Raw genomic sequence first — 12091 nt, 5'->3', positions numbered from 1 at the left:
GAGGCCGGGCCGCGGGCTGGGCTGCGAGGGGCGGGCTGGGGCTGGGCCGTGCTGTACCAGTGTAACCTGCCCTTTGTCCCACAGCGCTGCTTGTGCGGCCCCTGGAGAAGGAGCCCGTGGTGTCTCAGATGCTGCGCATAACGCAACTCTTGTCACAGATTGAGGAAGGCGAGAACCTCGGTGGGTCCCCAACCCTCCCAGCAAGGCTCTGGGGAAGCCCCAGTGTTGGCTTGCAGCCCGCTGCCCCAGCCGCAGTGTGCCCCGTTCTGCGGCTGTGTCCCTGCAGCTCCCAGGAGCTGTGTTTCCACACAGAGCGGAGGCCTGGGCCGAAGCTGTTAAGCTGTAGAAGCTTTCCCTTGAGGGTGAGAGGCCAGAGAGCGTGGCTGTTCGTGTCTGCGTCGTGCTGCCATAGCTAAGAGCTCAAGCCCAGGCTCCAGGGCTGTCCTGCTATCCCAACATACCAGCCTTGTGACTTCTGCTCGGCCTCATAGCTTCTGAAATGCTCCCCCTGGCTCAGTTATTTGTAGTCAAGTGGTGCTTCTGTAGCTTTCCATGCCTGGGGGTGGATCTTGCAGTTTAGACGCTTGGCAGTCAGCCTGCCATTCCTTCTCATCTTCATCCTCGGTAGCTCTAGAATTTGCAGTCACACGGAGGAAATCAAGTAACTAGCTCTCTGTGGGGCATCACTGGGAACGCCTCGCAAATCAACGGCTGTGAATTCTTGTAGATTGCACCTTTGACAAAGAGTCAGAGCTCACCCCTCTTGAATCGGCGATTGGTGTCCTGGAGCTCATTCAGAGAGAATTCTCTGTGGCTGAGAAGACAATGGAAACGGTTCAGAAAATGGTGAAGGAGGCTGTAAGACCCTTTTTCTTGTTCAATATATACTCTGCTCGTCTCTCGTCTTACAAAGGTCTTGCGTAAATAACAGTGGGAGTGGCCTTGTGTGTAGAATACCATAGTTAGTACTGGCTTGGCCGCAAATGCGTATCTTCAGTGTATGTGCTGCTTCATCAGTTAATGTAGAAGCTGTTTCTCTGTGTATGTTGGTACTAACCTGTTACCTGTGCCGCACTTGATCATTACATGTGCTTTTCCAAAGCTGATTTAGAGAGTATGGTCAATTCGATGTCCACAGAGAAACTGGTATTTGTTTTCTTCTGTAGGCTGTTATTGTCTGCATCAAAAACAGAGAGTTTGATAAAGCTTCAAAAATTGTAAAGAGGCATATGGGGAAGGACCCCAGAAGCCAGGTGAGTCTGTGCTGGAATGAAAGATGGCCTTTCATTCCGATATGTTTGAGGACCGTCCGATATGTCTTACAGGGTATTGGGGAGCGGGGATATTTGGGGGTGGTATCCTGTATCGCAGGGATAAAAGGTTTCCCTGAGAAGCATGCCTTCTCGGGAAACCTGAACAGGAAGAAAGGGTAAGGGTGATGAACTGGAAAGAGTCCTCCTTGAAAGGTGGACCCTCAGTGTTACACGTTTCTAAAGCATGTTGATCGTCACTTGGGAGCTCCCTCTGCTACTCATGTTCCCTCGAGTATCTTCGTGGGTCTTCCAGGCATCAACATTCCTCTTGCCTCGAGGCAGACTCAAGCTCACATGTAGAGCATGAGTTCGTAAGAAGGGCTGGTTCTGAAAGCAGAAAGAGTCCCCATTCCTATTTCTGTAGGCAGAGTAGTGTCTCAGGCCTGGAAGTCAGTCAGAGTTGCTAAAACAAGACAGCTGTCCCGTTCCTCTGGCCTTTTCCCAGCCTTATGTCAGTGTACATTAGTTGGGCCTGGAGAATGTCCAGTGGTAAAGGCCCAGTCCTCGCCCAGAGCCTAGCTCCTGCGGTCGTCATTTATACCCTTGTACCTGTTCAGAGCATTCTTATCTCTCCTCTAGAAAAAGAGGAACGAGTTGCTGACTGTCATCCGGGAGAAGAATTTCACTCATCCAATGGTCAAAAACTTTTCTTACAAGAACTTCCAGCAGAGCATGTTTCAGTTTCTGAAGACCTATGTGGACGATTCGGAGCCACTGCTGCTAACGGTACGTGTCTGCCCTGCTTACCTGGCTTCCCGTCTTGCGCTTGCTTCTGTCCCAGCGAGGGGCAGCAGGAAAATAGCATGAGATGCAGATTTGGGGAGAACTGACACTCACTTTGCCACGAGGCAGTGAAATACAGTAACTTCACTGTATTTTCCGTGCCTTCTGTGCCAGTAATGAGTTAGTTTAGGTGCCTAATTAACAGTGGGTTAAATCCAAAATACTTCAAATTCAGTCCATTCCTAAAAGGTTTATATAGTTGAACACATTTTTCAATCTGTGTAACAAGTTTTAATTGATAGACATGAAACTCTACATGGTGCTAATTGAACTGCAAGTAGCAGCTTAAAATGCCTTTGGGAGGGGATAAAATCGGATGGTAGTACGGGGAATCATCTTTATAATGGTTATGTGCTTTTTCTCTGTCCAAGATAATGAAAAAGGCTCTGAATTCAGAACATGCCGAAGAAACAAAATACTCATCGGTGACTCCTGAATCTGCAAATGGACTGAAGGACCAGGCGGCAGCTCCGGAGCCCTCGGGAAGGGCAAAGGGCCCAGAAGGGGCTCCAGAGCCTGCAGAAACAGCAGAAGACCTGGAGGGAGCTCCCAACCCTGCAGAAAGGGCAGATGACCCCGCAGCAGCTCCCGAGCCTATGGAAGAAGCTAGTGACTCTGCAGCAGCTCCCGAGCCCATGGAAGGAGCTACTGACCCAGGAGAAACTCCTGAGCATATAATAGCAGCGGTTAATATCTTGGAAGATGCTTCAGAGCCTATGGAAATATCTAAAGAACCAGCAGCAGCAGCTCCAGAACTTCCAGGAGTGTCCTTCAGGGACTCGGAAAGGTGGGCAGAGGAATCTGGCCCTGCGTTGTGGATGAAGTTTGGCAGCAGTTCTCTTCCAAGGGGTAGTTTGCTCTGTCCAGGCAGCTCTTAACTTCCCCAAATGCCAGCCCAAGCAGGCTGCCCAAGCAAGCCCCAGAGGCTATCGGTGCAAGGCTTCTGTAAAGTAAAAATGTTAAGGTGGTTTGGTTTTCTTCTAAAGATACGTAGTACTTTAGTAAACTAGGGAGGGAGGGCAGTGGCTGCCAGAAGGCTTGCTCTCATGGAGCCGCGTTTGGTATCCATACGGTCCAGCCCTTAGTTGAGAACAGCAGGGCATCCAGTGGCACATGGAGCACGGGCATGTTCTCTCAAGACCTGCTTCCCTGGTACACCACACCATTTAGGAGGGCGGACCGACGGGTTGGGAATGCCCTCTTCAACAGATTTTATTTGCACCCTAGGGTCAATTGTTGAGGGTCACACTGTAGGGGAAAAGCCTGATTTCAGTGAAGTGGAGCCACCTTGGTGATACCTTTACAACCTGCTCAGTTCTGTTTATTTTGTAGGCAGCCCTCTGGAACTGTAACTGCGTATGGGATTTCTGTTCTGAGAGAAGCTTTCAAGATCCTGTCGGACTCCCAGGATTCTGATGCACTCTTCACCAAACTGGATGAAACAGACTTTTCTTTCCCCAAGCAACTGTCTCCTTCTGTATCCCACAGAACCAAGAGACGGAAAGAAGAGGAGAATCAAGATTCTGAGATCTCAGACCCTCCTGAAATATCCCATAAGGGCAAACGCTTGTTGACCATAAGCAAATTAGTCATGGAGCAAGACAACCAGTACAGCGAGTCGAGTGAGAGCCCAGACTCTTCCCAGGAGCCAGTTGTATCTTCTGCTTCCAGACCTGTTCAGAAATTGCATGACCAGCCTGTATCTACTAAGAGTGCCAAGTATGAAGCCCATCTCTTGTGGTATATTCTAATCTGCACCGAGTCTTTTGACTTGCAGCTGACATCGGTAGCTTGAACAACAAAAATCTTTATCTTTAATTCAAGATGAGTATATTGACCGTCCTTGCCTGCTCACGTATGTGGAATTGGGCAAAGTAACCACTCTGTTGTCCTTACACTTTACTGTTTGGTTAATGGAGAGGAGAAAATGAGCCAGCTTCCACTGGCAGTGAGTCAGAGGTACTGCAGTTAGTATTGGTAGGTGATTCCAGTCTGCGTATCACAAGTAATGCCTGTTTCTCTGCACTTCGGTTAGTGACGCTGAAGCTGGAAAGAGTTTGTAGGTGCATCTTGTGGAACAGATTAAACTCTCCTTTCCACCTCTTGAAATACAACACCGACCTCGCTTAAGCTCTTTTTTCCTGAAACCTGTGTTGGTTAAGAAACTCCTAGTTGTAGCTTTCTGACTGTTTCTTCAGTATGAGTTATCACTTACCTTGCAGCTGAAATGACTGCAGTAAGAAGTAGGGGTATGTTAGGGTTTTTTCCTTTTTATAAGGATTTCCCACAGAAAACGGCAAAGTAGGCTTACTGGCAGAAGTCTGGAATTAACACTGATATGAGACTCAAGCTAAGAGTCTCATGAGCGTCTGCTGTAGGCCCTAACAAGGGTGCAACAAAGCTTCCTGCTTAAATGTCTGAGTTGCTCTTCTTTTGCTTAGTGAAGTTGCATAGCAACCAGCAATAATGATGTTTTGGATCCCCAGAAGTGAAACTGGGAGGACTGAGGAGAGCTTGATGGGTTTGAAAACATAACTAGAACACAATTTCCCTTAGTTCCTGGCTTAAAAATGTCAAGAACACAAAGGTTTGGTTTTGAAGGGTGGGCAGTAAAGGTGTCAGTGCTCTGTGTAGCTTGCCTGCTCTGGAGATGGATTGTCTTTCTCTGAAGCACCGGACTGTGGCTGCATGTAGAGATGTAGAGACGTGCGGCAGTGTAGCTGGCTTCGATGCAGACAGTGGTGAAATCTCTCAGACGCCTTGCTGGTGTGTCTTGCTCAGGGTTAAACTAATTGTCAGAGATGACGCTGGGAAGGGATTTCCACCCCTCCATGTTGTCCACTTCCCAGAGTCATCTGGGAATTTTACTTAATAAATTTCCTACCTTTTCAAGGGCTTGTGAGTGGTGACACTTGATCTCTTCTGCTTTTTTTGAGTAGTATGTTGCAGCTGACATTGCTGTCCCTAGGGTATGTCTGGAGTTTATTTTGAGGGTGCTGGGGAACGTTGTGGGGATAGGGTGATGTTTTGTGAACTCCTCCAGAGCAGAGTGCTGTGTCTGGCTGCAGTGGGAAGGGGCTGGACACTCAGTGACTCGGGCGTGATGCCTTCCCATCCTGTGCCGGCTGGGCACCAGCGAGGGCTGGTGCCGGATCAGGAAGGAGCCCTTTCTGGCTTGAGCAGTTCTCGAGTTTCAGCCCTGCCACTGTGCAAGTTGGTTTCCAGTTCACCTGGAAAGTGATTTATTATCTGTGCTGCTTGTGTGGATGTCTTCTCTTGAAGCCTTTAAGTGTCAGGACTCTCTTGGTAGCAGTGGTGCTAATGACATCTGGAAATCTGATCCTGTGCATCTCTGCCGGTAGCTGGTTCTCGAATGTTTATGTGCAAGAAAGAGGCGCTCAACAGTGCAATTCAAGTAAGAATAGAGAGCAGTTACTTCCCTGTAATCATAAATGGCTTCAATTATATTGGATGTGACAGCCAGGGGTGAACCTTTTGAAGTTTTTTTTTTTAACAGACTTAATTTCATCTCACAAGTTTGTGCTTGAGGATTGGACGCAGATGACAGCATTGAGGCACTTGATCTCATGGAGAGGCCTCTGTAGCTCGGTTGACCTCAGTAGTGTTAATAGTGAAACAGTAAGAATTAAATATTTCTTGGGAAGACTAAAGGCTTCTGGCCTGAGCTGTTGGCAAGTCTGAAGGCCCGGGAAGTCCAGCTGTGTGTCTGTTTGCTGTAAGTGCTTAATAGTATAGTTAATACCCAGTCATTTGTTTTTGCAAATGTTGGCTACAAAATACAGCACTCCATGTGTATTTGAGTATATATTTCATGCTGTACCTTCAGATAGGGGCTCCTAAGGATTCATCCCCCTCAGAGGGGAATGGCCGCGGTGGCGGCGTGTTTATGTATTGCTTTATGGGTGCGTTTTTCTGCACTGCGCGCTCATCAGCGGCTGTGCTCCAGGTGTCCCTGCACCTTCTCCCTCTAAAACATTCTCCCTAGCCGGTAGCCAAAGTAAATGCTTGCCTGCTTTCAGGTCCTTCCAAGGAAGGTGGAACAGCTCATATGGTGAAGAAGAAAAAGACAGTTGGAGTGAGGAGGATGAGCTCTTCGCAGATGCGGGTAAGAACAGAGCCCCTGTTGCAGGTGTTAATTGATGATAATCCTGGCTTTGGGGCTCATTCACGGAGGGTCTTGCTACCTTCTGTGTGACTGAATTTTGAAACCAGAAATCCTAAAAGCCCAAGAAAATAGGCAGCTGTCCAACTCTGAGATATTTGTTCTTTGTACTTCTGACCTGAAATGCATGCCAAAAACTCCTGTGCAGTGTCAGACTAATCATGCTTAGCTTACAGGATGTAAATATTGGAAATACAGCTCTTTCCCCGCTCCCACTTTAGTGCCATGAAATAAAGGTTAAGTTTACTGCTTCAGCCGGATCAATTTTCCAGTCCAGTTCCCTTTGCAGCTACATAACGCAGCTTAGCTGGTGAAAAGGAGCGGACAATGGCGTCTAAATCCAGCCTCAACATACAGCGTAGCCACATCCTGGATGGATGCCCCTGTTCTTGATGTATTGGCTAGTTTAAAACAAAACAGATCTTATTGGAAAGCTTTCACATAAAGCAGCTGGGGCTTGAAACGGAAAGGCTGTGCATGCTATAGCTGCAGAAAAGAGAGGGATAAAGGAATTTGGTTTTATTGTCTGTCACAGGATGCTCTCATTGTAGGCAGACTGCATAGTTCAGCAGTTAAGCCCAAGGCAGTCTCTTGAGGAGGGCTGTACCTCCTGAGTCATGGTGAAATGTAATCCTCTTGCCTTGTTTTTCAGCATCATTTGGGACAAACAGCCACAATGCTACAGTCTTCGGTTCCAAGAAACAGGTAATGTGGAGCCCTCAGGTCCTTTCAGTAAGGCCTGAAATCAGGATGTGTCCATATAGAAGAGCAAACTATCAGACAATTTGCAATACGTTAGTGAGGATTGCTGCTCAGACCACTTCCTCAGTGGCCGGGGGGGGGGAGCCGCTGCTCTGTGTTAAATGATGCACCAGAGGCTGGGTTGGAAAGTGATGCTTCCCGAGGCCCGTGCTTGCAGTATCCAGGTTTGACCTGGAGTTGTGCAGGTCTCTGCATTCACAGAGCTGCTTGGAGTTTCTCTGTTAAAACAGCCCAGTTTGGTAGTTGTTCTAAAGCTGTGCGCCTCCCACACGCCAGGCACTGGCTATGTGCGTGATGTCCCTTTTCCTTGATGCGCGTGGTTCAGAGCTAGGTTTGCCGAGTTCCCCACGCACTGGAGAGGTTCAGCATCTTGTTCGGGTGAGGGATGGGTGTACAGCAGCTGTTACCTGGGAAGAGGTCCCAAGTCTGGTGCTACTAGGAACTCTCTCACCCTTGCTTGAGGGAAGATCGCTGCTGGCTCTTGTGCTGCTGTATACCACATAGCACTTTGTTCCCGGTAACTGCTTTCCTCAATTATTTCATGTTTTACCTCCAATACCAAAAGTCAGGGGACCTGCAGACCTGAACTTGCAGATTATTTTTTTATACCCTCTACTTGTATGCTGTTAGGCAGGGCATAGGCAGTGGGTGCTCTGTATCTCTGATGCTTGCTGTTGCATCAAAAGGTAATTCCTCTTTTATGTGATCGGTGTTTTGATTTAGGAAGCAGAACTACTCCTGAGCTTGTGCTGGAGCTTAGCACTTCTCTTATTTGTAAGAGTTAATGAGAGCACATCTACATCTAGCGAAGTGATTATTGAGTGTTGTGTGTGCTATGGACAGGACACCTATCTCTGCCTTTCCCCCCTGTTACTAGCACAGATGAAACAGGGAAGCTACCATGCTAGGAAGGAGATACAGAGCAGTTCTCTGCCAAATGCAGCTCCTCCCTGTACTCACAGAGCGCTGCTTACCTGCTTTTTTGTAGAAATGGACAATACAGGAGAGTGAGTGGATCAAAGAGGGCGTGAAGAAGTTTGGAGAAGGGAGATGGAAGGCCATTTGCCAGAAATACCCCTTCCAGAACCGCACGGCAGTGATGATCAAGGATCGCTGGCGGACCATGAAAAAGCTGGGAATCCTCTGAAGTTGGGGCTATGAGACCTTCCATGCAAAAACCTTCTTAAAAGAAAAACTTGTTTTGAAAGATGGACTGAAGCAATAGTAGCTGCTGCGCTCATCCCTGATGCGTGTTGGGGCCGGTGTGGTGAGCCTCTCTGGCTCATGGTACCCGAGTCTGCTACAGCAGATGGAAACCACATCTGACAAGAACCGAGGAGCCTTGTGTCTCAAGTTGTAGCTGCAAGGTTTAGGTCTTCTGCAGTTGGCAGAAGCTGCGCAGCCTGATTGCACGCACTCGGAAACAGCCTGGATTGGGACTTCCTTTTCCACCTGACAACTGCAGCCTTTGTAGAATGAATCCCAACCTGATGGGCTGCTGAAATGGCAGTTTTCTCTGCTCAGATGCTGTCAAATGGCAGGATAATCCTGTCAGTGGCTATTTTTATGTGTTTTAATTGTCTAAACTGTGAATCGCTTGTTTCATCTGTTTGCACTCAGTCCCCTGTGGGAGAGAGGCACACGCAGTCCCAGAGCTTCTGGGCAGAAGATGATGTTTAGGCAAGGTGATCTGCTTTGATTTTGATTTTTTTTTTTTTTTTTTTTCCCTCCACATTTCTTTTCTGCTTTGTACATGGCTAATCTGCGAGTGGGAATTTCTCCCTCCCAGCTTTGAGGCTTTAAAAACATTATTTTTTTGTTTCATACTTAAATGTTGGTTGTTCCCATGTTAAAAGTTCCACTGCTTACTGATTTTGGTCATGTCTTACTGGCACTTCTTCCTGGTAACACCCTCCTCCTGTGTGCAGTCCCGGCAAGCGTATGAGCTCCGAGCGTGCTGCTGTGTCCTGCCTTCAAGTGCCAAAGCCAGAGTCCATGTCAGAGCAGTCTTCTGTAAAATAAAGTTCCTTTCTTGTTGGATATAAAGAGTTGCAGTAAGTGTGAACTTGTACTTCATGGGTGGAAATGCGGCAGTTTGGGGCGCTGCCTGCTCGCTGCCCCGCTGGGGAATGTGAGGCTCCCTCTTCGCCTCCCGAGCCGGCTGGGGGTGTTTTGTCGGCAGCTGTTTGGGGTGGAACAGCGATGCCCTAGAGGTATGAGGTGCTGCTGCATCGACGTAGGCATGAAGCAGAAGCTTCTGGACTAGATTTCTGTTGAAGTCGAAGGGCAGGGGCGGTATGGGGGCGTTTTCCAAAAGCAGCCTCTCTCGGCTGCGTTCCTGCAGAGCCAGGGCTGGGGAGAAGTCTGTTTGGACACACCTGCTTCCCCTCTGTCCTTCAGCAGCAGCTGCTGGAGTGAGCTTCCCCCCTCACCTGGCCGTAGCCGTGCATTTCCCTGGGGTCGGAGCAGCCCTGGGTGGACAGGAGCACCCTGCGCTTGCAGAGCCCTGTCCCAGGGCGGAGAGGCTTGATGTGAGCCGCAAGCTGGACCAGTAACTGCCACTGTGAAGCAGTGCCCGTTTGTCTTGCCCAGCTGGAAGGAGTCGTGTTCACGCTGCGCAGGGCTGAGCCCATTCTATTTCCCTTCTCTTGCCTCTGCTGCGCAGGGAGGGTGTCGCAGCCCAAGGCAAACCGCTGGTGTGCCAGAGAGCAGCTGTGGGGGGATGATGTGGGCCCTGCTCAGTCAGCCTGCTGAGGAGTAAAACACTTTTCCTGCTTAATTTGCTTGTTCAGAAGACACAAACTGGCAGAGCGTCGGTCAGCGAGGGGAGCGGGGCTGGCTGGGGACCGGCTCTGTGCAGCCGGGAGGTGCTGCTGGTGACCGTGGCGCTTCTTCACAGCAGCCTCGGCCTCTGCAGAAGGACTCAGCTGGGTGAGCTCTAATATGGATGAACTGGACCAGCTCCTGCTCTGCACCAAGATCGCCTTGAGGAGCGGAGCCTGTGCCTCGCTCCTCCTGACACCGGCCCCGGTGCTGCCGAGTGCTGCTACAGAGCAGTTAATGATTACCCCTGCCACCTCGGGTCCCTGCTCCTGCCCTGCCCCGGCGGGAGGGAGCGCTGAAGGCTGGGAAGCAGGATGCTGCTGCTGGTGCTCCTGGCACTGCTGGGCCCCGCCGGCTGCCCCAGAACTGAGCCCCTGAGCGGGTCCAGCCAGGAGCCCCTTTTCCGTGGGGCGGATCGCTACGACTTCGCCATCGTCATCCCCGCTGGCGCCGTGGAGTGCTTCTGGCAGTTTGCGCACCAAAGCGGCAACTTCTTCTTCAGCTATGAGGTGAGTGGTGCAGGACATGTCCCAGGAAGCTGTCGGCGCGATGCAGCTGCCGATACGGTCAAGGGAATGGCTGGCACAGCGGGGTCCGAGGCGGGCACCAGCCGGTAACGGCTGCCTTCTCCAAGGGTGCAGCAGGTCCTGCGGTGGGCAGTCCTCTGTCACCTTGGTCCTGCGACCAGGCTTACGGGTGGAAGGAGAGCCCGTGGGAGGCAAACCACGTGCTGGCTGAACTCCAGAGCCGCTGCCGCTGGGGCAGAGGCTGGTTTCCCTGAGGAAAAGGCCCTTGGTTGAGACAGGGAATGGTTGCAGTCACTGGGATGCTTCATCTCACGGGCCGTGCTTTTTTAGGCAATTTCCACCATTAATCCCAATTATTTTTTTCAAATACCTGTTTTAAAACCATAAAGCGGTGCCCGAGCACCTGGAGCTTGCTCGCAGGGAGCTGCAGGGTGTCTCGGCACTGTGGGGAGCTCTGCCCTTCGCTGGCCTGGCTGGAGGCTGTTGCACAGCCCTCAGCTCTCCTCTGAGCCGCAGCTGGAAGGCGCGCCAAAGGTCTCGGTCTCGGCACAGCCCTATCTGCTTGTCCCCGCGCTCCGTCCCCTTCCCCCAGGGGAAACTGCAGCCCTTTTATCTGCTGTTTACTCTAGGCTGGTTGAAGGAGAGCCAGGGCACAGCCGTGCCCGGTGCTGGTGGCTTCCCCCAGCTCTGTGCTCGGCAGAGCAGCCCCGCGGGAACACGGCACGGCCCTGGAGCTCGGCACAGCTCCATCTCCTGACACTCCAGCAGCAACGGCTGCAGCAGTGCTGGCAGCATCCGACCCAGGTGGCAGGGAGCAGGGGTGGGCACATGGGGTCTGTGCGAGCGCCTGCAGCACCCTGAGCAGGCATTGGGAACCGCAGTGTTCATTACCCAGGGCTGTGGGTTGTGGTTTGTTTCTGCTTTTACATGTAGCTGGCAGCTCACTGGAGGCTGTTCCTGGCCTCGGCTCACAGTAATGAAGGGGGCAGCTCCCCACGGACCCCAAACCAACCCTCAGTAGAGGCAGGTCCCCACTGGGTCCCTGCCCTGTGCACGATGGCTCCTGTGGGCTCCCATCTGTCTCCTGGGTGCAGTCAGGCTCACGAATGCCCCTCGGGTGTTTCCTGCCTCCAGGTTCAGCGGGCGACAGGGATCGCCAACAGCAGGAACATCCTGGCCACGGCGAGTGACCCCAATGGCTTCCAGCTTGGTGTTTCCCAGCACGTGCGAGGACAGATCAACTTCCTCACCAAGGAGACAGGTCCCCCCTGCCCTGATCCCTGCTCGGCCCAGCTGCCAGCTGCAGGCAGACAGGCTGGTGCCAGCTCCTGGCCAGCAGCTCTGAGCATGGCGAGCGCTGATCTGTCTGTCCCTAATGGGGAGGATGAGGGTCGAGCGCTGGGGACGGGTCTGCCCGGCAGCGGCTCTTCTACCCAGGGAACAACCATCCCCACTTCTCCCTGCAGGTTTCTACCAGCTGTGCCTGGACAACCAGCAAAACCACTTCGGCTTCATGCAGGTGTATCTCAACTTCGGTGTCTACTATGAAGGCTTCAACATGGAAAACAAGCAGCCAGAAGAGAGAAAAGAGCTGAACAACACACTGGAGGCAATCGGGGTGAGTGTCAAGGTGACAATACGGTGCTCCGATGCAGCAGGGAGAGGGACGTTCGCCCAAAGGAACCAAGAAGGGCGTTTGC

At 51.3% G+C, this 12091-nt stretch overlaps 2 protein-coding genes across 2 annotated transcripts in view; both read left to right on the top strand.

The window, feature by feature from the left end:
- Positions 1–84: 84 nt before the first annotated feature.
- On the top strand, positions 85–8188 carry TERF2 (telomeric repeat binding factor 2; the record flags this gene model as incomplete). Its single annotated transcript, XM_009572160.1, has 9 exons — positions 85–180; positions 728–858; positions 1167–1253; positions 1893–2039; positions 2468–2883; positions 3429–3815; positions 6137–6222; positions 6932–6984; positions 8030–8188. Coding segments are annotated over 9 exons (1562 nt in total), but the record flags the coding sequence as incomplete, so codon positions are not given.
- A 1983-nt stretch (positions 8189–10171) lies between these two features.
- Positions 10172–12091, top strand: part of TMED6 (transmembrane emp24 protein transport domain containing 6) — a gene marked incomplete at its 3' end in the record, with an annotated part of 2241 nt that continues 321 nt past the window's right edge. Inside the window, exons 1-3 of the mRNA XM_009572159.1 lie at positions 10172–10373; positions 11526–11652; positions 11858–12009. Of these exons, the coding sequence (XP_009570454.1) occupies positions 10179–10373; positions 11526–11652; positions 11858–12009 (474 nt within the window). The remainder of the gene's footprint in view (positions 10374–11525; positions 11653–11857; positions 12010–12091) is intronic.

Source organism: Fulmarus glacialis, unplaced genomic scaffold, assembly GCF_000690835.1.
Source record: "Fulmarus glacialis isolate BGI_N327 unplaced genomic scaffold, ASM69083v1 scaffold22632, whole genome shotgun sequence".
In the NCBI taxonomy this organism is placed as follows: domain Eukaryota; kingdom Metazoa; phylum Chordata; class Aves; order Procellariiformes; family Procellariidae; genus Fulmarus; species Fulmarus glacialis.
Note: the sequence above shows the minus strand (reverse complement) of the source record. Positions and strands in the feature narration are given on the sequence as shown.